A 27786-nucleotide genomic window follows, 5' to 3' on the forward strand; every position below is an offset into this window, starting at 1 on the left:
TCACTTTATCATTTTCTACTTTATTACTTCAAATTAACAACCACGATAAAGCTCAAAAAAGTCCAATATTTACACAGGAAAAAAGTACAAAATCCCCCCCCATCCCCTAAGTTCTTCAGGTTTTTTTTTTTTTCTTCTTCAGTTTTTTTAAATTACAAAGTAATAAAAAGTTTTGCTCTTTAATTAAAAAAAGAGTAAGAGGGGTAAATAAATTAGGGGAAAAAAAAAAAAAACAACCAGTGTTAAATAGAAAGGAATAAAACCAAAAATGAATCCCCTCCACCCCCCCACTGGCTCCACACTAGTGTCAGTGCGCCAGCTAGAGGCCATACGTCACAGCGGTGATCATGGCATTTTAAAACCCAAGAACCATGTGGTGTCTTGAGTATTCCTAAAATACATTTAAAACAACTAAAGTGGGGGGAAAGGAGGTGGTCAGGGCTTCTGCATATGCACTGGGATATCAGATCTTTTATTTGGGGCGGGGGGTAGCTGGAAGAGGAAAACCATCCCCCAAGTTTCTGCACACCCCTCTCTTCTCCTCGGATCCCACACTTTCCCTTCAGTAATTAAAACAAAACAAAAAACAACCTAATATCATAAGCAACCTGATGTAAAAGACCCCACCCCCAGTATGGGAAGTGGGTTACAATCTCCCTGTCCTTCAGCTTCACTTTCACCTCCTCCACTCAACCACTCACCCCCTCTGGAAAGAAATCCTTGGCATGCCAGGACCATGTCTTATTTATCCATGCCTGGTATGTCCGCTAACTCCCCACATGGTGCGGAGGTGCCACTGGGGAAAAAGGATGCCTGAATAAGCGGCAGGCCTTTCCCGTGACTCCTCTCATGGCTTGCCATCCATTTCTTTTAATGCTTGTAAACACACAGTTTCTACCACCAGCCATGACTAGAATAAGGGATTTTCTACCTGCCCAGGAGATTCCTGCAAAACAAGTGCAACCCTTCCCTCAAAAAGAATTTAGAAAATTGCATTAGAAACCACTTGATCTTAAAATCAACCAAAATTTTAAAAAGACAGGAAGTTGTTTTAAAAACAAGAACAAGAGCAGAGTGGAGGGAGGGTGGGGTGCAGTCAGCCGGGAAAACGGTGGGGCTTGGGGAAAGCTGCACCAAGGCAGCAGAGGCATTTCTGCAGGGCTCCCACGTCGTCGGCTTCTCGGAGGCGCTCACGTTGGGCAACACAGGCGGCAAGCTCAGAAACGTTTCATGCCAGCACGGGGGGCAGCTCATCTCCTCAGTGTTGGCAAAAAAAAAAAAAACAAAAACAAACAAAAAAACAAAAACAACCAACCAAACAAAAAAGCTGTTTTGTGGGGGTTTTTTTAAGATTTTTTGTTGTTGTTTTTGGGGTTTTTTTGTTTTTGTTTTTTAAAAGAAAAATACAGTGAAGACACTAAAAGAAAGAGGGGAAGAGAATGTTAGAGAAAGGAGGGCTCCCCGGCCATCTCCTATGACGAAAGCTTGATACCCCAAATTACCCATTTCTTTTTCCCCTCTCCCCACCCCATAGAGTAACCCTCAGAACTATTTCCCATTTAAAAGATGCACACACTGGTTTTTAAAAAAAAAAGTCTACAAACAGATCTTGCCTCTTACGGTGCATACCCTTCCCACATTCCCACTCAGCACTATCACACTGCCTCAAAGATGAATCAGGAGAGCATGAACTGGAAAGCAACAAAATGGCTTTCTGGACTTACAGCCCCCCCTAGGCACGGGGAAGTGGCTTCTACAGCATTCCCACCCCTCAGGAGCAATGGAATTAATTTCCAAAACCCACACCATCACCAAGCGCTGCCGCTGAACCAGCCATATGGATTGGAGCACCACAGTGCTGCTCTCCATCCCCAGCCAACGAAGCTCAAGCATCCCATCGCAAGAGCAAAGGGCATCCCCCAAAGATAAGAGAGGGAAGGGAAGTGCACTAACCCATCACAGTGGCACTCAGGCTTCAGGCCAACAGCTGGCACCAGAGTCAGCACTCACCTAAGCAAACACTGGTCCGGGGGCATCTTCTCCTCACTTCCCAAGGTGATCAAATGGCACGCTCGTCTGGGAAAGAGCAAGAGAGTGTTGAGTGGACAGAGGAGGCAGAACCAGAGACAGGGTTGGGGAGAAAGCAGGAGACAAACATTCCTCTACCTCGATGTGTTTGTTGGTTCCCGCCTCCCCCCAAACCATTATTGCCCGGGAGCCAGCCTGAAAAACACTTGCTCCAACGGAATCCTGAAAGCTGGGCTAGGAAGATTTCATCAAGTACTAGGCTCAGGAACCACAGAGGGCAGGGCAGGGGCCTTACATAACAGGGTCCTTCTTGTGGGAGTAGGACAACCCCTTACTGGCTGAAATCCAGCTCAACAGTTCAGCCAGCAGCTCCCGTGGCCCCTTTGGTGTCACCAGAACTGCAGGTGATCTGGGGCACGGTGTGAACAAGCCAAAGCCACGTGCAACAGGCAGGGACTCACCTGTGACGCTGAAATCCGCGACACCTCTTGCCGCCCTGTGAGGTCGGAGGAAGAGACGTTGGCAGGAGCTCCCCTGTGTAACCTCATGCTGACCTTCCGCTCTCTGTCCACCCGTGAGATTGCCCTGGGGGACGTATTTCCTGTCCGAGGGAAAAGAAGTAGAAAATAAGAGACATGCATTCAGCACCCTCAGCTTCCAGTCACTCCCAACACACCCTGGGTTCGCACGCGCCTCGGCTCCCCGCCCCACTCACCGGACTGTTGGATTCGGACAGCGGGTGTGGAGGCCATGGGCTCGGCGACGTTGCGAAGGCGGTTGGCTGTGGCTCCAGCAGGGGGGCCGGGTGGCAGCGCCCGTGTGGCGGAACCCCGGAGTTGCCCCATCCTCTCTTCTCGCTCATGCTCTCGCCGCTCCCGATCCATGTCCTCAGGGTTTCGGGCTGCTCCCTGAAAGACAGATAAGGCCCCCCCGACACCACAAAAGGCTCAGCCTTCAGGGTAAGCTGGAAAACCCTGTGCCCACCCATGCCAAGAAACAAGCCTGGCCCAGGGACTAGGCAAAGAAACAGAGGGGATCCCATCTCTCTAGAATCTTCCATCCCATGGGGAGGAGGATTCTATCTCCTCCCTAAAGAAGCGAGCAAGGGGGAGGTGCGTGTTACTGTTTAGACTGCAGTAGCAGCTACAAAATGCTAGGTCAGGGGTGGGCAAACTGCAGCCTGCAGGCCGCATCCAGCCCGCCAGCTGTTTTAAGCCAGTCCTCAGGCTCCTGCTGAGGAGCGGGGTCTGGGGCTTGCCCAGCTCCAGCGCTCTAGCCAGGGCGCAAGGTCGGGGGCCACTCCACATGGCTCCTGGAAGCTGTGGCATGGCCCCCCTCCAGCTCCTATGCACTCCAATGGCTCCACTCCAGTGGGAGCTGCAAGGGCGGTGCCTGCGGATGGGACAGCGTGCAGAGCAGCCTGGCCACGCCTCCGCGTAGGAGTCGGGACAAGGGACATGCCACTGCTTCCGGGAACCGCTTGAGGTAAGCGCCGCCCGGAGCATACACCCTTGAGACTTTCCGCACGCCCCAACCCCCTGCCCCAGCCCTGATCCTCCTCCCACTCTCCGAACCCCTTGATCCCAACCCGGAGCACCCTCCTGAACCCAAAACCCCTCAACCCCAGCCCCACCCCAGAGCCTGCACCCCAATCCCCCTCCCACCTGCTGAACCCATCAGTCCCAGCCCAGAGCACCCCCCTACACCCCAAACTCTTCATCCTCAGCCCCACTCCAGAGGCTGCACCCCCAGCCGGAGCCCCCACTCCCCCTCTCCAGCCTGGAGCCCCCTCCTGCACCCTGGGCTCCTCATTTCTGGTCCCACCCCAGAGCCTGCACCCCCAACCAGAGCCCTCATCCCAATTTTTTGAACATTCAATGCCCACCATACAATTTCTATTCCCAGATGTGGCCCTTGGGCCAAAAAGTCTGCCCACCCCTGTGCTAGGTACTTGCCAAAACACAGAGAGCCAAAGTCCCAGCCCCAAAGAATGTACAAGGCTGCAATGGGAGTGTCAGACCCGATGCCCCAAGGGATAGCAGCAGTGATTCCCAATTAATGCTGCTGAGCACCCCTCCTGCTACCCAGGCTGCTCGCCTGTCCCGCTTACTGCTCACTAGGGATGAGCACCTGATGTGCTCTCACCAAGCCCAGTCAGCTTCTGCCCCTGCCCTCCCCAGGGAGTACCATGCCCCTTGCAAAGGCCTGTGCCACTCACAAATTTGAGCATGTTCCAGTCGAAGACATAGTCGTAGGAGAAGCCCTGGCGGTGGAAGAGGTTACGGAAGAGCTGCCGCAGGTATGAGTAGTCGGGTTTGTCATCAAATCGCAGGGAGCGGCAAAAATTGAGGTACGTGGAGAACTCAGCTGGAGAGAGGCAGAGTTAATGGCTGATTGTTAAACACAACTCCACCCTGACAAGGCACCTCCATTCCCCCACTCCGCTCTCCCTGCGGCAAGCCTCAGGTACAGCCACAAGACCAGGGCCACTCCCCCACCAACAAAAGCATTGCTTCAGACCAGAGGGGCATCAATGCAGAGCCACACAATACGCGCCTTCTCTGTTAAGGAACGCTCTGTTTTGGGCATGGAGGACAGCCACCCCATCCCTCTGGGGGAAATCCTTGCTCGCCTCCCCTCTTTGGCTGCTTTTCAAGCCAGAGGTAGCATGCAGGTTGTATGGTATCCCCAGAGGGGAGAACATATCATTAACAAAATAGGCAGAATGGAGATTTGGGAAGCAGGTCCCACATGGGGAGAAAGTGGCCACAGCAGTCTAAAGCAGCATGGGCTGCACTGTGGCATCAGTATCCCCCACAGATCCAGACACCTCAGCGTCACTAGACATCAACAGCATGAGTCCCAAACTTTCTTCTCATCGCAGCCTGCCTCTAAATTGGGCCACCTCAAAAATACCAAGACCACCCAAACCCAGCTCCCTAGGGATTTCTGTGCCAGGATTGCAGTGCCACAGTTCTCTCATCCCTTCTAATTGTTACCATTAGCAATGCGCTGGGTTCCTTCCCCACCACCCCCTATACTGCAGTGACATGCACCATGCCTCCCGCTGCTATAGGGGGTCAGATTCTGTAGGGTTCCAGCATGAGACGGGGAGCGTACATGCACATGTGTATTATGAAGGTACACATCAGGAGCGCACAGCACTTACAAGGGTACCCTTTGCAGAGCACCTCAATGGGTGTTGACATCTTCTTCTCACTGATACGCTCATACTTTTGGCGCTTGGTGGCAGCCTTGAGGCCCTGCCAGGGCAGCGAACCCAGGTTGAAGTACATGAGCACATAGCCCAAGCTCTCCAGGTCATCACGGCGACTTTGTTCTGAAGGAGGAGGAGGAGAAGAGAGTTACACATGAGCAGGGAGTGAGATGTGACTGGAGTTGCTTAATTGGTCCCTGTGGTCAGGGGGGCAAGTAAGAGGAAACAAGAGACCACCTCTTTTTTGCTTCCAATACACAACCAATTGCCCACCTGCTTCAGGCTCAATTTTTTGTGGAAAGTTTAACCAAAAATGGTTCAGTCACTTCAGAGAAGGAGCTTAGGGCAAAACACACATTATGTATTTTTTTTTTTTAAAAACAAGCGCAAAACAACCTTCCTTGCGCTTTTTCTGAGAAGCTTGAGAGCCTCCATAATTCAGAGCAGGGACCTGAAATTTGGTATTGGTGGGGGAGGTTCACCCTGATGTCAAGGATGTGCCTCTTGCCATCCCATCACAATTTGCCCAAGTTTTCCAAGTTATAAGCCTCCGAATAACTGCAGTTTACACATCAGTAGAGACCTGGTAGAGTTTGGCAGCTAAATTCTCAGAAGATTCTCTGCACTGAGTAGGTTCTTAACCCTGGGCTGCTGGAGTGGAGCAGGACTTTCCCTTCAGTGGCTCCTCTCAGCAGCTGGGGACCACTGTGGCATCAGGCACAGGAACTGAAAGTGGGGAGACCACCTCTCCTAGGCTCTCGATGCTCTCGCTGCTGGCAGCCAGGCAATGAGGAAGAGAAGGCGAAAGCGGGCCAACTAGAACATGGCGAGGTGAGGAATGGAGGGGGGTGGAGAGGGACACGGGGAACAGAGTCAGGCTAGGAACAGAAGGATCTGTAATCACTGAAGCACACGCCCCCACAGTACCCGCAATAGAACCCTGGAATCCTCAGACTCTACATTTCTCTGCTGTCGGGAAGTAGCTGTGAAACTCACTGGCAGGGTGTCTCTCATCCCCCCACTAGCGGGTGGTCCACACAGAGGATAAGAACCTACTACTGCTACCATTTACTCCGAGTTCAAGTGGTGGTGGTCTGTGTTGTGGATCTAAACCCTGCTGATGAGCCAAGCTGGGTGTCAATATGGTAACATGTGATGGAATTCCTGGTTTTTCAGTTTGTTTAAAACAAAACACCATGTTAAAAAGATCTAAAATAGAAGAACATTAAGGTTGCCAAATCAAGCTCTCAGGCATTAAGAAATGTTAGAATTAAGGTTGCCTGTACAACTTTAATTTGGTCCTCTTTGAGTATCCCTTAGGAGGCCATCTTTAATGACATGATTACATACTACTTTTTGCACAGAGCCCCTGCCCAATTCAATGTTTATTTTTAATCCTCCACATTTAACATGCAGCCCAGGCCTTACTTACACAGCATTCAAACCTTACACTGACTACAAAGTTATTCATTTCCTTATAGACATTTCTATGGTGTTCTCTCCATAGTATCTGAGTATTTTGCAAACATTAATGCATTTATCTTCAAAACACTCCTGTGAGATTAGATGGTATTATGCTTATTTTTTGTGTAGGAAACTGAGGCGGAGAAAGAGTAAGGCCAAAACTTTTTCAGAGTACTTCACGCCTTATATGTTCGAAACACAGCTCCCATTGATTTGCAGGAGTGCAGAGTGCTCACAGCTACAAGTGAAATCAGGCCTCAGCTATCTTTGGTTGGGCACTCAAAAATGAGGAACACACAATACGTGATCACCTGTGAAAAATTTGGTTTAACAAATCACTTGCCCAGTATTTCATAGAAACAGTGCATCAAAGGCAGAATTAATTTTCCTAGGGTGGCATTCAGCTGTCTAGCACATGATTCCATCCTCTCTTCCTGAAATCCCCAGCTTAGTTCACTGCATGCCTTCCAATTTCAGCAACAAATTAAGCAGGTGATCTACTGACCAAGCCTCATTCACTACAATTCTGATTCCTCCTCAGAGCAGATCAAGCCTATGCACTGAATGAGAGGGGCAGGGGGTGACCTCAGGAAAAACTAGTATATGATCATATAATTAGAGACTGTATTATAATGCGGACACACCAAGGACTGAATTAAGGTTGCTTAGGTAATCTTAATACTGGAAATTCTCAACTTTTGAGTGCTTGACTTTGCAACTTTCACATTAAAAATAAAGTAAGTTTTTTTGTCGTCGGTTTTTTTCTTAAATTGGCCATGTGAAGTGAGGCCCATGTACTGCTTGATGGCATTTAACTTTTGTTCAGATGCAGTGTTCAAGTCCAAAATTTCAGGACATGTTCTAAGTATCACTGGACATAATCTTGTTGGTTCTGGTGTGTGTGAAAAAATCAAAAGAAAAAAAAAAAAAGGGAGAAATGGAGGACACATGGAGACCACTGTTCCCTCTAAACTGTGCGTGCGCACACACAGATCCTTAACCCCGTGCACACGGTGAAACACCACATGCAGAAAAATTTGCACAGAAGAAATTTTTTTGCACACACAGCCTGTCAAAAATTAGAGGGAACATTGATTGAGACCCTGGCATGTGGTTAGAAGAGCAAGCACCTTCAACCACCTCTGAAACGGTCTATAGCTCCAACAGATTGATGGCTGTCACTAAACATCTTCCAGGATTTTGGTACCTCCTCCCACCGACCCGCAGTCTTGGCTATGCCTGTACAATTTTAAATGTTGACCTCCTGAATTACTTAAATAGTAATGGGGAGGTGATAAATGAGGGTTCACAGAGCCCCTAGCATGGGGCAGAGAATGGAATACATAAAGCCCTGGCATAAGAAGAAGGGGCAGGGAATTGCAGCGAGTCTCTGAAATAGAGGAGGATAGGAGAGAGTGGTAAGGAGCCCCCAGTGAGTGCAATGAGCTAGGCCTTTCGAAGCAAGGAAGTGTGCAAACCTCTAGTATTTATTATACCAATGCATCCCCTGCCCCCTTAACCCTGCCCTGAAGAGACACCATGATTGGGGGAAGTGGAGGGAGGGCAATATGAAAAAAAGGCTGATTTGTCTTTAAAAATCAGTTTAAATTAATTTGGATCCATAAACACTAAAACTACTGTAATCATAATGGTGGGATTATTTTTTGCGTGGTGTCACCAGAGGGCAGAACAAAAAATTTTCAGTTATGAAGAACAATGGGGAAGTGACCATTAATCCTTAAAAAGTACACCTATGTCACTTTAAAGCCTGTGCATAATATTTTGGTGAGTTTTAATTCCATGGGAAGTTTGAAGAGGCCGACAGGGCAGCCCTAAGGTTGTTTAGGTGCCCTGACCGCATTTCAGTAACTTAACACGTTTAGATTTCTTTTAAGTGTAATTTAACTGTGAGCTTCCTGGGTTTATAACTCTTGGTTGTGGGATAATTATAACAGCCCTATAATGTATATCACCCTAAACTGACAAGTACTCTCAACGTTAACAGTTTCTGCCTGGGAATATATATTAAAAAAACAAATAAAATATAAATAAGATTGAACAGTACATCAATCTGACAACATAAGACAGCTTCAACCTTCGCAATATCCTCATTCATCCTAGCTGACTGAGGCCATGGGGGGGCGGGATAGCTCAGTGGTTTGAGCATTGGCCTGCTAAACCCAGGGTTGTAAGTTCAATCCTTGAGGGTGCCATTTAGGGAACTAGGGCAAAAATTGGGGCTTGGTCCTGCTTTGAGCAGGGGGTTGGACCAGATGACCTCCCGAGGTCCCTTCTAAACTTGATATTCTATGATTCTATGTACACTCAGGAACATTTCTTAGCATGCATGCTTTTAGCGTTTACAATAGTCACTTTAGCCTCACAAGATCCCCGAGAGGTAGAAAAATCACATCTCCGTTTTACAGGCAGGAAGCAGGGGAAGAGAAGAATTTACTCATGTTCTCAGAGGGAATCAGTGTCAGAGCTCACATCATAAAACTCAGGAGTTCTTGGTTCCCAGTTCTGTGTTTAGCCTACTACATCACACTTTCTCTCTGTATTTTACTCATCTTCAGCTCCTCAGTCTTCCCTTGGACACCTGGAACAGCATCCACACACTCTCCAACCTACTGATCCTCTTCCTCTCTACAAAATAACCTCTTCCCCACACTTCCAGAAAGCCCCCAAAGCCAATCTGTACCTTGGAATGAAATATTCTTTCCGTTCCCATTTCTAAGATTGCTATCCTACTTCCATGCCAATTCCCTCCCCCTCACAGACACAGGCTCCTAGTCACTCCTTCCCTTCCCGAGATGGTGCCCAGACAAAGGCTGGGTCAGGAACTGACAGCAGGGAGGAAAATTGCATGGGGACCAGGTGCCTGAGCAGAGGGAGGCTATTTAGGACTTGCAGTGGATAAGATTCATGAGCTGACCTGCTTCCCTGCAGCCACAGAGGCTCCCCAATTCCCAGCACACTGCTACTCACCTGACCCTTCCAAAAGCCATGCTATTTCCATGTGTTTGTGACTGGGATAATCCTTGGGAAGAGAGCCAGACTCCCCCCAATCCCTGTTCATTCCTCACCAAATTATGTTCTTCTGATTACAAATTTGTATCAGATTTTGTGAACTCTGAGGTTGCACAGCCCAGAACTAGTGTCTTTAATAGTGCATGTAGCTGGAAATAGTGCCAGGGGCAGGACCAGCAGAAAAACAGGGCCCAGTCTGATGTCATCTATAAAGGAATTTCGGGTGGTGGCGGGGAGAGTTATTACCCTCATGCTTCCCATACTCACTATTCAGACAGAATATGCTAGGCCCCTTCTGTGTCAGTCTTTTGGGCACCCCGGGTGTCTATTTCAGACTTTACACGCTCTGATGGGCACAAGGGATTCTCATCCCCAGAGCATGTGAAAATTGATTGGAATGTATGAACCAAGGGCCACATAGTCAAACGACTGCCCTGGTAACCGTGGAAAACCTCCCAGATCTCCACACCCACGTTTTCACCCCCCAGTCTCTGGGAAGGGAAGGAGAAAAAAAAAAAAATGCACTCCTTCCAGACACTGGAATGTACGATCCTTAGCTTGCAGAGTCAAATATAAGGCTCTCATTTGATTGCTATTCCACTCAAGGGTTCCTCCCTTGCCTCTCAACTGCAAGAAGGCAATGATAAGACCAAGTATTTAGTAACCAAAACAGTCAAAATTCAGAGTGAACCCCTGGCAATACTGTTAACTCAAAAACATATGTCTGTTGTCCAGTGGAGAGGTCTCATGGACTGGGCACAGCACTGGGAGCCAGGAAGTGCATTTTTGATTGTTGTTCTGACACCAACTTTCCAGGCAGCCTTGGGCATGTCACTTACCCTCTCTGCAACTCCATTGGTAAAATGGACAGTGATTCTGGGAGTTGTTGCAAGGATTAATGTTTTCAGCTTCAACATTTTGTGCAAAGTGCTGTGTGAGAGTTACAAGTTTATAGCATATGCAATGTGCCCTTTGAAGAGCAAACAAGATCTAAACATTCAGCGGGATAGGTAAGCCAGACTCAAGAATCAAAGGCTAAAGATTTAAGACCATGGTAGAAAATTAAATAAGCAAAAACCAGACACATTAGTCTCACATTCACTCAAGTCTGACAGAGCAGCCCAAAAACCCAGTCCCTGACAGACACAGTAAGTGAAGCACGCATGAAGTAATCCCAATGTGGCAGTTACCCTGGTTGTGGGAACCCTGAGTAAGCAGCACGCTGAAATTATATATCTATCACACACATACACAGGTGGCCAAAATATGATCCATAAGGTTCTACCAGGCCGGCTGTATTTTTAATATGGAGCGGAGGCCAGGAGACACCTTCCCACTCCCAGCTATGGCAGTGCTCTCTGTTTTAATACATAGCCTCCATAGGCTGCAGCTACATATTATTAAAGATGAAGGCAATCAGAATCTGCTCTATTTCTGCAGAATAGGTCCAGACTCTATGGCTTCTAGAAAATCAGTGCCAGTGGAGAGGGGAAGCTTTCCCTGGATGACTTTGGGGGCCCGGGCCATCAGTTTCTGGAGGATTTAAGTTCTTAGCTCATAAAAAACCTGGAGAAAACCTTCCCAATGTGAGAATCAAATGTAGCCAACTGCTGCCTTCCTGAGCCTGCGGACAGATAGCTTCAATGCTTCTGTTGCTCACAGCTTTGCCAGGCAGCAGCAGCATAGTTAAACAAGAGTCTGATCATTTTTATTGCGGGTATTCAGAATTCCATGGGCAGCTGTGAAATTGTAAGAGAATCATGTCAATTTCACTCTGCTATTGACTGACAAAGTTATGCTTAAGGCTGCAAGTCTGTCATGGAGGTCACAGGTTCCATGACTTTCCAGGACCTCTGTGATTTCTGCATCAGCCAGTGCAGCCTGAGCAGCTCCCTGAGGCCAGCCGCACCAATCGTGGCTGCGGAGGTCTTGCACCACCACGCCCCTCTCCCACCACCACCAGGAGGAGGAGTTTGGGCTGAAACAGGGGGTTGGGCGTGCGGAAGGGAGTGAGGGCACTGGGCTGCGCTTACCTCAGCAGGTCTCCCCGGAAGTGGCAATATCTCTGTTGGCTCCTAGGCAGAGGCTCAGCAAGGTGGCTCAATGCGCTGTCTCTGCCCGCAGGCACTGCCCCCGGTTCTTGGCCAATGGGAGCTGTGGAGCAAGTACTCGGGAGGGGGCAGAGCGTGGAGCCCCCGTGATCACACCTCCGCTTAAGGGCTGCAGGGACATGCCGGCTGCTTCCAGGAGCCACACAGACTGGGCAGGGAGCCTGCCAGCCTGCCCAGCAGGGACGTGGGCTGCGCACCCCCCTCCCCCAGCCTCCCTCCCCCAGCAGCAGGGGTCCTGGGCCACCCATGCATCGTTCCCCTTCCCCCAAGCACCCAAGTTTTAGTCAGGGGTATACAGTACAAATCAGGGACAGGTCACAGGCAGTGAATTTTTGTTTACTGCCCGTGACCTATCCATGACTTTTACTAAAAAATACCCGTGCCTAAAACATAGCCTTAATTATGAGCAACTGAAATCCAGGGATTAGGAAGGAAACCTTCACTACGGCACCTGCTGCCCCTCCCACGATATTGCAACCTACAGCACACGGCACACACAAACAGACATGCAGAATCCCCACAGACATGGACACATGCCACAGCAGGCTCACCAATTCCTAAGTGGGTGTTGATGGAGGCGTAGCGGGCCGTGCCAGTCAGGTTCTTGTTTTCCCGGTAGGGGATGTGCTGGTGGGTCCGGGCGTCTCGGTACTTCTTGGCCAGGCCAAAGTCGATTATGTACACCAGGTTGCCCTTCTTGCCAAGCCCCATGAGGAAATTGTCTGGCTTCACATCCCGGTGGATGAAATTCTTGGAATGAATGTACTCTATACGGCTGATCTGGAGGGGGAGGGTGAACATAGCAGGAGAAGTGGGAAAGAAGCTTGTTATGATTTAAGGGTAAGGGTTGTAACTCCTACAAAGGGGGCATGAGCAGATGGGCCTGGCAAGAATCAGCCATGGGGAGTGGGCTTGAACAGTTCGCTTTCTGGTGCTCTGCAATGAGGGTCACAGCCCAAGAAAGGACTCATCTCCCCAACTCCTGTTCAGCTGCTTCTCAGCTCCCATGAAACGCATCCATTCCCATCAATGCTCCCGCCCCTCCCCCCCTCCTCAGAGGGGAAGTCACCATCAACACCCCAGGGAGGGGAGGGAAGGGAAGCGAGTTTGGCAGGGATATTAAGCTTCAGGGCATTGAGCCAATCTTTAACTACTCAAGACCAGGATGAGACCTAACTGGGTGGGGAAGGGCATAGATTATCCCACATCTGCCTATTGAGGGTCTTAACCTTCCTCTGGGACTTCTGGCGCCGACCACTGCCAGAGGCAGAATACTCAGCTAGATGGACCTTGGGTTTGATCCAGTCTGGCAACTCCTATGAGTGGGTGGCCTGGTTCCCCAGCCTCTTCAAGAGCAAACACCCTGGAAGCCACTTGAGTTCCCTCTCCATCTTCACTCAGACAAATAGCGCAGGGTACAGCAGCTCAGAACTGCTACTGAGTGGAGTGGGTGGGAAAAGCCAAAAGTAAGGTATGGGGATGGAGCTGAGGTGCTGAGACCTTTGGAAGAAACTCACCATCTGGTCTGCCAGGAGCAGAACAGTCTTGAGACTGAACTTGCGGGAGCAGAAATTGAAGAGATCCTCCAGGCTGGGTCCCAGGAGTTCCATCACCATCACATTATAGTCACCCTCTGCCCCACACCACTTAATGGAGGGAATACCCACTGTGGAAAGAGACCAACCCCATGAATGAGAGGTAGACAAGAGACATCCACAGTGATTCCCCATCTCCCAGAGTATTCCTTGCTGAGAAGGGCATATCCAACACTAAGGTACCCAGCAGTAATTTCTCTCCCTCCTCCCCAAAATACCCTAGAACAATTTCTACTTTTATTTTCTAATTCAGCTTTTTTTTGCTTTTCCAGCAATCGAATGTCTGCTAGTTTCTGTTCATGCTCAAGTTGCAGTTTATTTACTGCCTTTTGCATTCTAATTTTTTCTGCATCTTCTGTAGTGTCAGGTAAGGGCTGTGCTCCTGCTCCCTGGCCATTAACAGATCTCCCAGTTCTTGAATTGTAGCTTTCTTTCTAAAGCTTATCCCCTTTTCTGAACACAAATCTTCCAGGGCTTTTTTTTTTTTTTTGTCAAGGCCCTCATATGCTCTTTGATCACCCATTGCAACTGCTCTTTAACCAACCAAACTCTCACTACCAAAAAATTCAAATTTGGATAGCGTGGGGTTCTGACCCAAAGCTTAATCGACCTGGTTCTGTGGATCCTTGCACAACTACACCACTGTGATGGTGCTGCCTGTGGGAGCCAGCTGAGGTCACTCAACCAGGGTGACCTGCAAACAGAACGGGGCAAACAAACCCCAAATGCTGCTGGATATTCCAGTACTTAGATTTACCACGCCAGCACAAAACAGTTTCTATTATACCTCACTGGTTATTTAGAAGTCCAAATAATGCAGTTCCCTTAAAGTACCCAGCCTCAGGCCTCCATCCAGACATGCATGTCAAATACTAGGCATGGCAACCTCACTGATCTCACCTCCTCCCTGCATCATCTTGTAGAACTTGCTCTCGATGTGGAGCTGGGGGTGCTTGGTTTTGACACATTCCAATTTGATAGCAACTTCTTCCCCAGTGGCAATATTGGCACCTGGCACAGGAAAAAAGGGCAAAATGAAGCTTAGAAACATGCTTGGAATTAAGTGAGACACCCATGATGAGGTTTATGCAAATCCTATGCTGCCACCACTGCAGAATTTGTCCTGGAATCTACTCTTTGACGCAGAATTGTGCACCACAATTTAAACTTTCATTTTAAAAATCAGAGTGTCTAGCTCTTATGGATGCGAAGAAAATCTTGAGGTGCAAAATAAAAGGAAGCCCGTGCAGACTCCGCAGACAGCCTGAAACAGCAGTTCTGAAAAGTGCAAACTGCCTCATTGTATCAGCAGGTTAAGTCTACAGTGACAATGTGTAGGTCAACATGGTTAAAACAATCAACACTGAAATAGTTAAAAATCCAACTACTGTGCATATCCCACAATTCCAAACCGCCCTATCAGCCCAGGTGACAATACACACACACACACACACACACACCCCACATGTAATTATTTGCAAAAAGAAAAGGAGTACCGGTAGCACCTTAGAGACTAACAAATTTATTAGAGCATAAGCTTTCGTGAGCTACAGCTCACTTCATCGGATGCATTTTCGGATGTAATTATTGTTACCAATAAAATTTTGGATATGTCAAAGACTTTTTCGTAAGTGTGAAAAAACAAATGGAATGCAATAGCAAAATAAACCACACAGGGACTCCTATACTGAGGGTATTTCTGTATCTCCGATATAAATAATTTTAAAAACCCTATATTTTTAAACCGAGGCTAGCTGCCACAGAATACAGGAACCTTGCTGCGGAGTACACTGGGCCATCAGCCGAGATGGATTTTCTGTTGGCTGTGGGAGAGGACTGAAGGGGAGAGGGAGGAGGGACATTCCACCCCTTCCACATATTAACAGAGGAGGGGTTCCATTTGTTTCCTGCCATCCTACAATGGCAAGAACTGAAAGATCTGTGCATAGGCCACAAGAATGACACCCCAGACCTCTCTTTAATCCAAACCCACCCCTGCACTGGAATTACAGACTACTAAAATTCACACAGACTAACTGCCGGTTGCACAGGTGACTGGCAGTCAAAACCGTTGATTATCACTACAAAAGTTTTTTTTTTTTTTTCCCTCCTGCTGATAATAGCCTACCTTAATTGATTAGTCTTGTTACAGTTGGTATGGCCCATTTTTTTATGTTCTGTGCGTGTGTGTGTGTGTGTATATATATTATATACATCTTCCTACTGTATTTTCCAATGCATGCATCCGATGAAGTGGGTTTTAGCCCACAAAAGCTTATGCCCAAATAAATTTGTTAGTCTCTAAGGTGCCAAAAGCACTCCTTGTTTGTTTGGGGTTTTTTTTGGCTGATGCAGACTAACACAGCTACAACTCTGAAATCAGAAGTGGAAGTCGGAAGGAAAGGGATGGTAGGGGGAATTTGTTCAGCCATAGGAATAGAAGAGACATGGACAAGATAGTATACCGAGTTGGGGCATAGCAAAAAACAACAAAACCCAAACAAACCTCTGGCCTTAAAGCTAGTCTTGGCAGGTAAAGTTAATTCTTGCCTTCCACTCCGGGCTTTAGGAAATCCAGAGTTCCTGGTGAGGGACACAGAAAGAGCACCTTCTATCTATCCATCCACCCGTCGCCACCCCTCATCCAAAACTGGGACCAAGTAGGGAGAAAATGGTCAAGAGATAAAAAAGCACCACTTGATTTCCTCTCCCATCCTAGATCCACAAGATAAAGCAAATGCCTCCAGAGTCCATTCCCTCTGGGGCAGTTGTGGAGAACACCGATTAGCTTGAGGCAGCCTGTTAGCAGAAAGGTGTCGCCGAGACACTACAGTATCAGGGCTGAGACACAAATGTCATTAGGGGCCAGGAGGGACAGATTTATGAAGAACAATTAGAAAGCTAAATACATATCTCGTCAGAGACAACTAAGCAGGGTGGGGAGGGAGAACGGGACATGACAACAGCCTGCAAATATTTGCAGACTGTAAACACCAAGGAGAGCGAGGAATTATTTCTGGTGCTCTGAGGGAGTGGAAATAGGATCAACAGGATGAAATTAAGAAATATTTTTACTCAGTATCTGGGGTTGGGGGTGTCAGAGGAGAGGCCTTCTTGAGACTCACTGGCCAAGGGTCATTTTTGGACACAGACAAATTCCATGTTTAAATTATGGTCTATGAGCCAGGTGTAAATTTAGGACCATGTACTCCCTACACTTCACAACAGAACCTCTCCTACTAATTTCAGTGGGGAGTTTGCTCAAAGAACAAGGTTACAGCATAGCTGTTGCATAGTCACCAAGGCCTTGTCTATCCTTCAAACACTGCAGCAGTACCCCTGCAGCGCTTCAGTGAAGACATCCCTCGCATCAGTGTAGGTAATCGTCCCATGGGGTAGGTGATCCACCTCCCTGAGAGGCAGTAGGTAGGTCAACAGGAGAATTCTCCCATCAAGCTAGCACTGTCTAGGGTGTTAGGTGGGTTTAGCTGCATTGCTCAGGGTGTGGAAGTTTCACACCCCTGAGCGATGTAGTTATACCAACCTAATTTCCTAGTGTAGACCACGCTTCAGCTTTTAATTAGTCATTGCTTGTTCAGTCAGTCACTTACGGCTTGTCTACGCTACCAAGTTTTGTTGACAAATCTTATGTCGACACCCAAAAGTCGACAAAACAAAAATCGCTAAAGGGTGTTGACACTTGCTCCCTCTGTTGACAGATCATGTCCACATTGGGGACACCATCATCAGCAGGGTGAGCAATGCACCATGGGTACGTATCCCACCGTGCAACGTTGTGGGAAGGAAAAGCCGATGGCTGCGCATCTTGGGATTCTCTCCGAGTTCTCCAACAGCCCTCTCAGCTGCTGAGAGCAGCATCATCACGAGTAGCTCTGCGCACTCTCTGTGCTGAGGAAGGGCAAAGCAACACCATGGTCTGTCCTGCTCCCCCAGCAGCAGCAGTCTGCCTGCTGCTATGTTCCTAGCACCGGGCAGAACAGGAGCATTCCAGTGATTTGCCCTTTATTTGTCCCCCAAACCAAGCAGAACACGGATACTTCCCAGAGTTTTGAAAGGGGAGGGGTGCATCCCAGCAGGGCAGCAGAGATCAAAACACTGAGCAGAGCAATCAGTCATTGTGGGATACTGGCAGAAGCCAGTTCTGTCGACAACACAATCAGCAGTGTCTACACTGGCTCTTTGTCGACAGTAAAGGGAAGGGAAAAGATAAAAGTCTCTCGTAGGGGTGGAAGTTTTTTGTCGCCAAAACTGGGCGTTTTTCGTGACAAAAGCCCATTGGAATATGTACGCTCTTGCTGTTTTGTCGCCAAAAGGCGGTTTTTCGCAACAAAACTTGCCAATGTAGACAAGCCCTGGCAGATTCATTATTACCCAATGGGAAAACACTCAAGGCTATTTCCAATTTGTCTCTCTCTGCCTTCACCTCAACTCTCTTCCTTTCATTCCTCTCCATTTCATTCCCTGCAGCAACTCCTTGTTCCCTCCCAACTCCACCCACTAATACAACGAGCTATGAAAGTTAATGCTGACATCTTAAAAAAAAAATTATGACAGCTTAGACTCTGAAAAACCTGGATACGCCGGATAGACAAACATCTCAAGAGGGCCATACCTGGCCTTCAGGCCCAGTGTTTTCCAAAGACTGCTCCAGAGGTGTCAGTCTCCCATGGGAAGTGGAAGCAGCATCACTGCTTGGGGCGTTTTAGAACTAGACTGGACAAAACACTGGAAAACGTGCAGTAAATCCTTTACTGATCAGGGTGACTGATTAAACACTTTTCACTCAGAGCCCTGTACATCTTCCCCATAGCACTCTGTAGGCATTGGCTGATAATCCTCACTGTCGTGCTGCTGAAGTAGATGCATATCGTTTCCCAGACGCAGACATGGAGAGGCTACATTACTTGCTCAATGCTAGAGAGGGAGTCAGTGACAGACTCAGGAGAAGAATTCAGAAGTTCCGGGCCCTTTGCTCCATGCATTAACCATGCACCCTCTTTTACTATCTGATAGACTTGTGGAAGTTGCAGACTGCTGACATCTCTGATTCGCCTCCTTCCCCAGAAGTTGCTCCTAGTGTTTCAGACACAAATGCTATTTAGGACTTCTAGCTTCAACCATCGGAGAGATTTAGGAATTATCCACAATCCTACATAACATCCACCCCCAGTCTCACTCAGCTGTAGGGGCTGTCTGAATTCAGAATTCATTCGTCTTGAGCTTTTTAAATTGGGTAGGGAGGGGGGAGACATCACCTGCAGAACACGGAGACTGTCTCCACAAGGGGTCCTTTTAGAGAAGGAACAGATGTAAAGAACTAACATACAATGCACACTGAGGATGGTGTTTATTAGCTACAGTCTTCCCTCTCCCCACATCCTTCCCCTTCCATCACCTTCTTTCTTGCCAGCTTAGTGAGGGAAGAAAGGATGGCCACTGAACAGATGGGAGAAGTCAGCTAGGGCAAGAGAGAGTTAACAGGCTGGGAAACAAAGGGAACTCCCTCCATGCAACCAGGAACTGTCCAAGCACACACCACCAGTGTCCCAGCATGCTTTGCCTGCCAGTCAATCCTCAGCTCATACTCCTTTCTATGGTTCTTCTCTGAAGCAATCCAGTCCCTTCACCACCACAATCTCACTGCTGACTTGCGATAGCTCCTGTATTCCAGTCCTGGGCCCCCCACCCCAGTTCTGCTAATGCATCTCACTTCCAACTCATACAATCAAAACCACTTCCTCACCAAGCCCATTATAAAGCAAACTGCATGTTCTGCAGAAATGTTTGCACACCCACTGAATTACAGAACCATGGAAAATAGTTAAGGCTCACTGGATTGTCTGGGCCATCTCCAGCTAATGCAGTGCTGTTCCCCACGTCCTCAAGATGGGGAAGGGGGCACCATCATTTGAAATCACTCAGTTTAAGATATATGTATGTGCAAGTGCAAGAGAAAAAAAAATATTTCCTCCTTCCAAAAAATGATCCATGAAGTGCACTTCCCACAGCACCATTGCTTAGGGGAAACACACTGCTGCACGTGTGGTCAGGTGAAAGGGGAGAGGTCAGGAGTTTAGCTGTACAAACCCAGGTTCCTCATCTCACACCAAGACAAAGTTATTTGTTTCACTTCATTCCCTCTATCTCCAGGCCACAAAAGAGAAATATTAGGCGACTCTAGTGCAGCACTGACAGATCCACTAACAGAGATATTCGTTCATGGGGGTCCAGCCTGGGTACACTACAGCATGCCTAATCACAAGTGGAAGGACCACCTAGGCTCCAACACAGCCAGCAAACACTGCTTAGTGTTAAGCAACTTGATTGAATGAAAAATAATTTAAAAACCATTCTCCTTTTGCCTATCAAGACAGGGCATCACAGCCTTCACTGCCTTGCCTAGCTGTTACCACCCAGGACAGAGATCTCGGAGTCATTGTTTTCAGTGAACTATCCACATCTGCTCAATGTGCAGCAGCAGTAAAACAAAACAAAACAAAAAACAACAACGTTAGGAACCATCAAGAAAGGGAAAGAAAGTATCATAATATCAATGTTTCAATCCAAGGTACGCCCACACCTTGAATACTGCACGCAGTTCTGGTCACCCTGTTTCAAAAAAGATATTAAAAATGGAAAAGGTTCAGAGAAGGGAAACAAAAATGATTAGGGCTATGGAACAGCTTCCATATGTGGAGAGATTAAAAAGACTGAGACCGTCCATCTTGGAGGAGAGACACCTCAGGGGGTATTATAGAGATCTATAAAATCATGAATGGAGTAGAGCAGTGGTGCTCAACCTCTGGGTTGGAACCCCAATGGGACCCATTTTAAGGGGTTCACCAGGGCTGGTGTTAGACTTGCTGGGGCCCAGGGCTGAAGCTGAAGCCTGAGCCCCATGCCTGGGGCCGAAGCCCATGGGCTTCAGCCCTGGGTGGCAGGGCTCAGGCTTCCGCTTCAGCCCTGGGCTGCGGGGCCTAGGTTACAGCCCTGAATCCCCAGGACTGAAGCCCTTGTGGTTTGGCTTTGGCCCCCTGGCCCGGGGGGTGGGTGGGCTCAAGCTTCGGTCCCCCATTCTGGGGCTTGTAGTAATTTTTGTTGTCAGAAGGGGGTCATGGCACAATGAAGTACGAGAACCCCGGTGCAGAGAAAGTGAATAGGGAAGCGTTATTTATCCCTTCACATAACACAAGAACCAAGAGTCACTCAACAAAATGAATAGGCAGCACATTTAAAAAAAACAAAAAAACAAAAAAAAAGGAAGTACTTCACACAACACACAGTCAACTGTGGCTCTTGTTGCCGGGGATACTGTGAAGGCCAAAAGTATAACGAGGCTCAAAAGAATTGGGTTAGTTCATGGAGGAAAGAACCATCAATGGCTATTAGCCAAGATGGTCAGGGATGCAACCCCATGCTCTGGGTGTCCCTAAGCCTCCGACTGCCAGAAAGAGGGACAGGACAAAAGGGAATGGATCACTCAATAATTGCCCTGTTCTGTTCATTCCCTCTGAAGCATCTGGCACTGGTGGAAGACAGGATACAGGGCTAGCCGGACTATTGATCTGACCCAGTATGGCTGTTCTTATGTTAGTCACTTACACCTTGCAAAGTGGGTGTGCAACAATTCCAGAATGTTTTACAGTCACTTTGCAAAGGTGCATGTTACTACACAAACTCCAAGGGAGTGAAGGATCAGAACCATTATCTCTCTGTATTACCATTCTCCTCACGCACATACACACACGCTCCTGATCTACAACAGGAGGTACTTACCTACTGCAAAAGGGAGGTTTAGATTGTGTAACATGCTTGAAGGCAAAAGGTATTATTGCCCCTTGTTCCCTGCTTCCCCTTGGTTACAAAACACCATCACCTGAGCTGGCAGCTAACTACAGGACCACAAACAAATGACATCACCTCGGTATATGGCTGTGAGGTAGTGTGCAGGGGGATACAGCAGGGAATCTCATTCTGCTTTTACCCATCATCTTTATTAGAGACCTGGGCAAAGGCAGTAAATAGCCATTTGTGACATTCACAAGACACTAAACACGGAGGAGTTGCAAACCCCCCTGAGGACAGAGAAATAATAAAAAGGGAATGGAAACATGGGCAGAAAATAAAAACTGAGATTCATCTTGGAAAAAAGAAAAGGAGGACTTGTGGCACCTTAGAGACAAAAATTTATTTGAGCATAAGCTTTCGTGAGCTACAGCTCACTTCATCAGATGAGTTTATGCTCAAATAAATTTGTTTGTCTCTAAGGTGCCACAAGTCCTCCTTTTCTTTTTGCGAATACAGACTAACACGGCTGCTACTCTGAAACCTGTCATCTTGGAAAAAGAAGCTGAAAACAATGTTCAACAGGAGGAACTGAGGAGTTGTAAAGCTGAGAGTGATCCTGTGGCAATAGCGGACAGCAAGTTAAGAGCGGAGGTTGCAATGTGATACAGTAGTGGTAGTGCAGGGGGAAGCCAAGGAGATCCAAGGAAGCCCTCTATGCAGAGGCATCACATTACAGAGCACTCACGAGGAGAGCCCTTTGCTCGACCACATCTAGAATACTGTACTGGCTTCTGGGTATCTCAGCAGGTCAACAAAATGGAAGGAATTCACAGAACAGCAACAATACCGACAAGTGGCTAGGTGGACTGATTTATGAGGAAAGCTGGAAAGAGCTAAACATGCATCACCTGGTAACATGACAATCAAGGGAGCGCATGATAATCACCTACGAAGTATCTGAAGGGTATAAATATCAAGAGGGAGGGGAATTGTTTAGGGTGGTCTCTTGAGGGTCTGTAACTCGAAGTAATGAGAGAAAAACTGAGCAAAGGGTAAATTATGGCAGTTCTGAAGAAGTTATTTCTTTATCAGAGGGGCTCTATTAGACTGCGGAATAGACTCGCAAACAAATCCCTATTGTTTGGGCCACTAAAAACCAAAGTGGACTAGGGGGCAGCATATGAGTTTGGGAGAAAGACAGACAAGACGTAAGCTAGTATTGGAGGGTCTCTTCTTCTTGGGACCCCTCCCCGCCTTCGTCCCTGAGCGACACAACAGCGGGAATCATAGCACTGCCTGGAGGTCTTCCCCGTGGCCCTGAACAGCTCTGTGCTCCGACACCCCAGCTCGCAACTGGAGTTATAAGTATCTTTCTACACAAGATGAAGCCACCAAACCTCCACTAAACAGATTTTACCAGATCAGGCTCTCTGTCCTGGTGTAACAGACCATCCCTTCGCCAAACCACTGCTTCCACAACCAATAATCCCCACTGGTTAACACACACAAGCTTGTAAGAGGAAAAGGGGATGGGGTGGGAGTCTGACAAACACGACCGATACAGTCCACTTCATAGCCAGTCTGGCTAGAGACCCAGTTCCTTTCACCACTCCCTGGCCCGAACTGGCTCTTGGCACATCTCAGCATCCTCACTTAAGGAGGCCGCCAGTAGCGGGGAAGGCCAGAGAATCACCCAGTATCCGCAGCATAATCCTTGAGGATCGCCCCGAGAACCCTTCCCCACACAAGCCAGCTTTGCCCCATTAGCAGGGAAGAAGCATCACAGAGTTTAGAAGATACATCTTGATGGCTAGACGGGCTAACAGAGAGACTCACCCAGGTAAATGTCTCCAAAGGAACCACTGCCAATCTTTCGGCCCAGCCGATACTTGTTCCCCACTCGGAGCTCCATGGTTCAGTCGCACTGGGGAGGAAGTAAAGGAAATGCAGAGTCAGAGCAGAAACAGGAACTTAATCTGTACCCCACATGTAACTGCATAGGAGATCTGGAGTTTACTGGCAGGTCCCTTTCCCCAGGGCTGCAAGTTCTGCAGGGGGTCAGGCTTGGTGTCCTAGGGTTTAGTCTCCTGAATTGCCACATAGGAAAACTGGGATCCATTTCCTGTCCCAGCCTGTTGGCTGTCCAAGACCAGCAGAGCCAGGAATGCTGCAGGGACAAGACCCAAACCCATTTACTTTAGCAATCTGCACAGCCATGTGAGAGAACCAGAGTGAATCCCTGCTCCATCATTTCTTCAGAGATGTGAAAGGGGGGGGGGAGGGGGAGGGAACAACACTGGAGGGTTTAATGGTGTGGAGAGGTACCCCAGAGAAGCAGCATTAGCACCAGGACCAGCCTCACACATGGCAGCCTAAAGTAACCTGAACCTGGAAGAGTTCTGGTCTCCAGCATCAGAGACCAAGCTGGCTAGGTACAAATCCCATAGCAAGGAGACCAAGCTGAGCAAGGAATGGGACCAGCACCACTGTGGCAGGTGTACTTTGGAACCTACAGCTCCAAGAGACCGACCCACTATTACTAGCAAGCTGTTCCACAGGGGGCTGGGGAAGGAGGAAAAATAAATAAGTAAATAAAGGAAACGTTCTATTAAAATGATGTCAACCTATGCATTACTTTCCTATTTTAGTGCACTTCTACGATAGACTGCAGCCTCCATTGCTCTATTGGCTCCCTCCGTCTGCACTACAATACGCCACAGTGGGTGTCCTTTACTGCTCCCTCCTCCCCCTCACCACCTTGGCATGGTCTAGGAACACAAGGCTCTTACCTGCTACCTCTATAAATGCACAGCAGGACACCAGACTCAACCTAGTCACTTTCCTTATACTTCGCTCTGGGTGGAAGGCCCACAACCATGGCACTCATTTCCACCAGAGATCCAGCCTGAGCCTTTCCACCTTTAGGGTGCACTGCAGGACCCATCTCTTTGTACAGGCCTTCGTCAAATGGAGTTCTGGAGGCTCCCCGGCAATGTCACCCTGGATGGCCACCACCTCGAGCTTTCCCCTGTTCAAGTAATGTGGCTCTGTCTAAAGGAGGGGAGGAGAGAATGCGGCTCCTTTTAGAGGATTCTGCTGTACAGTTAGTTGATGTAATGCCATATTATTAGTGTACAGAACGCAAGACGCTGGTTGTATTGGGGATGGGCACCTTGGAAAGGGAGGGAATGAGTCAGATGTTCAGAACAAGGTAAGAGGAACTTTCCCTTGCTGGGGCACAGTGCACGGGAAGTATCTTCGAGAGGGGAATGTCTCCTTCTCTGGCAGAGACAAAAATGCCAGTGACAGGAGTTCTCGGCACATGATAAACCCCAACCCAGAGCTGTTTCTCCCACCCCAGGAGATGGGATTACAGAAAGAGTAACGGATGGGCTGCACTGACACACAGGAAAAGTTGTCCCACCAAGGCATTCAGGGGGCATCACAAATCCTGAAAACAGAGTGCAGCCACTAGAAACCACACACAAACAAACAGCAAGAGGTGGAGTCCCCTTGCCTGATATTTACCTACGTGCCTGGGCTTCTTTATACTTAGAGACTACAAAGCCCCATTACTATTGAAAACTGCTGCCGAATGAGATATAGGCACAGCCCTGGGAACAGACCTGCGAGGCAGGTGTGCCTGCGCAAGAGCACAGCACCAGCCTCGGTTTTATCCACTACCTGCTATTCTGAGACTATGACCACATGTACATACACCTGACTCACCTCCTGCTCCAGTATAGGAGCAAAGGCACAAACTGCATTAATGACACTGTGGCATGCTGAACCCAGCATCCATTGAGGCCGAGCTTGGCCAGGCCTGGTGCCACTAAGGGTTAGTGCTCTGCTCAGGTTCTGTTCCCAGCGCTGGTCAGCAGGCCCTATGAACACTGTAGAGGCTGGGCCCCATGTCTTAGTAGGTGGTGCTCCACACGCTATGCAGGAGACCCAGGTTCCAGTCCCTGGCTCAAACACCAACGGCTGTGCCCAGGGGTTTGTGCCCATGCCTGGTGTGGTACCTCACTTCCTGGGACAGACGGGGCAAAGTTCAGGGACTATCGTACACAAGTGTGCAACAACCCCCGTGCTGACTAAGGAACAGGGTCAACCGTCTCTAAAAGGGAATCCAAGAAGGAAGAATGGAGGCACCCATGGGGACTTGGGGGAGGGAGGGTATAGGGAGAGCAAAGAAGGATGGATATTTCTTCCTGTAAATGCATTTCCCCCCTCCCCCCAACTGCAGCATTGGAAACAGAGTCTTGTATGGAGGGTACACTGCAGATGGGTACACAGACGGTAGCAGGATGAACTCATGCCAAGGGACAAAACATACACTCACCCCCTGGAACTGCTCCAGGGGTTAGACGATTTACTAGCCCACCCCCACACGACCTACAGTTTCGCTTTCCTTTGTAGTCTGGCCTCCAGATCTGTCATAAAAAAAAAAAAAAAAAAGACACCTTTGCCCCCTTCCCCCCACCCACCCAGTGCTCTCCAATCAAAGCAGCATTCCCATGGTCCAGAGGATAACCATTTAGTTCTCCATAAGGAATTCACAGCCCCTTCCCCACAAAAACTTAAAGCAAGTATGCACTCTGCATGAGTGAATGTGTAGAACATATTAATATCCTCATTACACACATACACCTACAGCACACTACACAACCCTAGAAATACTATATTCCCCTCAGTGTTGCATACCCACAGATAGGTTCCAATCCCATTTATGTAATATAAATACACATGTATATACACAAACAGGACATTATGTAAACACATGATATGCACACACAAGCTGTAGACCTCCCCCCCCACTTACATGTCAGCACAGACTCTACCAGGAAGCACACAAACCATTTACAAATAAAACAGATAAATAAAAATGACACTACCCCCACCCCACCTGAACAGCTAGGAGACCTGAATGTACCCAAGGATACCACAGGCCAGAGAATATTAAACACACAGTGAGAGTTGACCGGTACATAATGGAGGCTGCTAGGCTGAATCTGGCATTAAGGGGAAACTGAAAAGGTGGGGGGGGGGAGAGAAAAGCTGGCTAGTACACAGATCATAAAGGCTTTACATAGCTTTTTCTTAAAAGGGAGGGGGGATAAGGAGAGAGGCAGAGATAAAATAGAATTTAAATAGGAAAAATATGACATTTTTCTTTGCATACAAAATGTCAAATATAAATACAGGTCCCTCTGGCCTCTGTCCCCCATTCAGTTACAAAAAAAAGAAAGAGGGAGATAGAAGAAAAACACAACAAATACAGGCATTAAAATTAAATAATAATAAAGGGAGAAAGAAATAAACAAGGTGGAAAAATTCCTTGTCATGGTTCTCCACAAGCAAAATACTAAATTAAGTCAGATTCTAACAGTGGATTTTTTTTTAAAAGGCACCAGCCAATTAAAAATGATACCAAAGTTATATTTTCTATCCATTCCTAGCCATATTCATTTCAGAAGGTGAAATAATTCCAGATAAACAGTTCCCTCCCTCCCTCCTTCACCACCAATCTTTTCAGTGCACAAAAGGAAATACTTATTTTCCCAGCTGATTCTCAACACCATTCCCCCTCCAACCTCAAAAACACACCCTGTTTGTCAGACATAATACTTTATAAATATACAATGCAGGGGCCACCACTATAGTTTATGGCCACCCCTAAAATAAACAACACCCAGAAAAGCAAGAAGGGGTATCAGTTACTCAGGGCAAAATGTTTTAAAATTATGGAGGGATGTTATTAAGAGAAGCAGAAATGAGCAATTTCCTGGCCCCCTTCCCCAAATACAACAGCCTAGTAACATACAAAGATCTAATCCCGCCCCCCCCCCACAAAACCCAACAAAATAGAATAAATTAGAGCCACTTCGACATGCAGAGAGCAAAAAAACCCCTCACAGCTCTGAAAGGGGGAGATCAGGGCCCCTAAAATGCCCTTGCAAAAGTGGGGAGCAGGGGGCTCTGCTAGGTGACCCCCTCGCTTTGTCTCCATAAAAAAGCTTTTGTCCCTTCTTTCTTCCAGTTTGTCTTTATTTGCCTGTGACACATCCCCCCCAGCCCTGTCTCCCTCCCCTCCCCCAGCCGCCTCCTCCTCCTCCTCTCAGCAAAAACAAAGAGCCAGAGGGGCTACCTTTCCCCCCGGATTTGCACCCCAAGATAGATACAGATGCGTGCAATATTTACCCTGTCTGAAAGGGGTCTGTGTCCAGCTGCTGCTCCGCTGGCTGTCAGGAAGGAAGGTGGCTGGGATGGGAAGGATGAAGGAGGATTGGGACAGGGTGTTCGCGGCTGTCCCCGGCTCCAAGCCCGGAGCTCCCTCCTTGTCGCTCCGCTCTGCTCTGCTCTGCTGAGGGCCGGCCTCCCTCCCTCTCGCCTGCCCCTTCAGTCTGTGTACACTGAGCGCTCGCTTCTCTCATTGAGTTCCCATTGAGTCTCAGGGCCAAACCCACTGATGTCATCCTGCGAAGCTCGGGCCCGCCCTGTGAGATTTAAAGGGGCAACGCCGTGTTTTCCC

The 27786-nt window shown here is 48.1% G+C and overlaps 1 protein-coding gene across 2 annotated transcripts; it reads right to left on the bottom strand.

Annotated features, from left to right (window-relative positions):
* CSNK1E (casein kinase 1 epsilon) lies at positions 1 to 27786 on the bottom strand. Of its 2 annotated transcripts, XM_043490560.1 has the most exons (12): positions 27456 to 27679; positions 24171 to 24305; positions 23091 to 23178; positions 14346 to 14456; positions 13368 to 13516; positions 12402 to 12630; positions 5198 to 5368; positions 4247 to 4395; positions 2744 to 2936; positions 2490 to 2629; positions 2011 to 2076; positions 1 to 1417 (listed from the first exon to the last, which is right to left on the bottom strand). In XM_043490560.1, the coding sequence occupies exons 3-11, from the start codon at positions 23164 to 23166 to the stop codon at positions 2044 to 2046; spliced, it is 1251 nt and encodes a 416-aa protein (XP_043346495.1). In that variant the 5' UTR covers positions 23167 to 23178; positions 24171 to 24305; positions 27456 to 27679; the 3' UTR covers positions 1 to 1417; positions 2011 to 2043. The 2 variants fall into 2 exon arrangements, with proteins under 2 accessions (XP_043346495.1, XP_038272497.1); XM_038416569.2 differs by lacking the exon at positions 24171 to 24305 and having other exon boundaries at positions 27456 to 27786.

Source organism: Dermochelys coriacea, chromosome 1 (genome assembly GCF_009764565.3).
Source record: "Dermochelys coriacea isolate rDerCor1 chromosome 1, rDerCor1.pri.v4, whole genome shotgun sequence".
NCBI classification, from domain to species: domain Eukaryota; kingdom Metazoa; phylum Chordata; order Testudines; family Dermochelyidae; genus Dermochelys; species Dermochelys coriacea.

Excerpts from the sequence above, each read along its gene's own strand:
- CSNK1E (XM_038416569.2), bottom strand. The coding sequence starts at position 23,166 with ATGGAGCTCCGAGTGGGGAACAAGTATCGGCTGGGCCGAAAGATTGGC. Across the intron at positions 14,457-23,090 it reads CTTTGGAGACATTTACCTGG|GTGCCAATATTGCCACTGGG; the intron begins GTGAGTCTCTCT and ends TTCCTGTGCCAG. Across the intron at positions 12,631-13,367 it reads TGCTCCTGGCAGACCAGATG|ATCAGCCGTATAGAGTACAT; the intron begins GTGAGTTTCTTC and ends CTCCCCCTCCAG.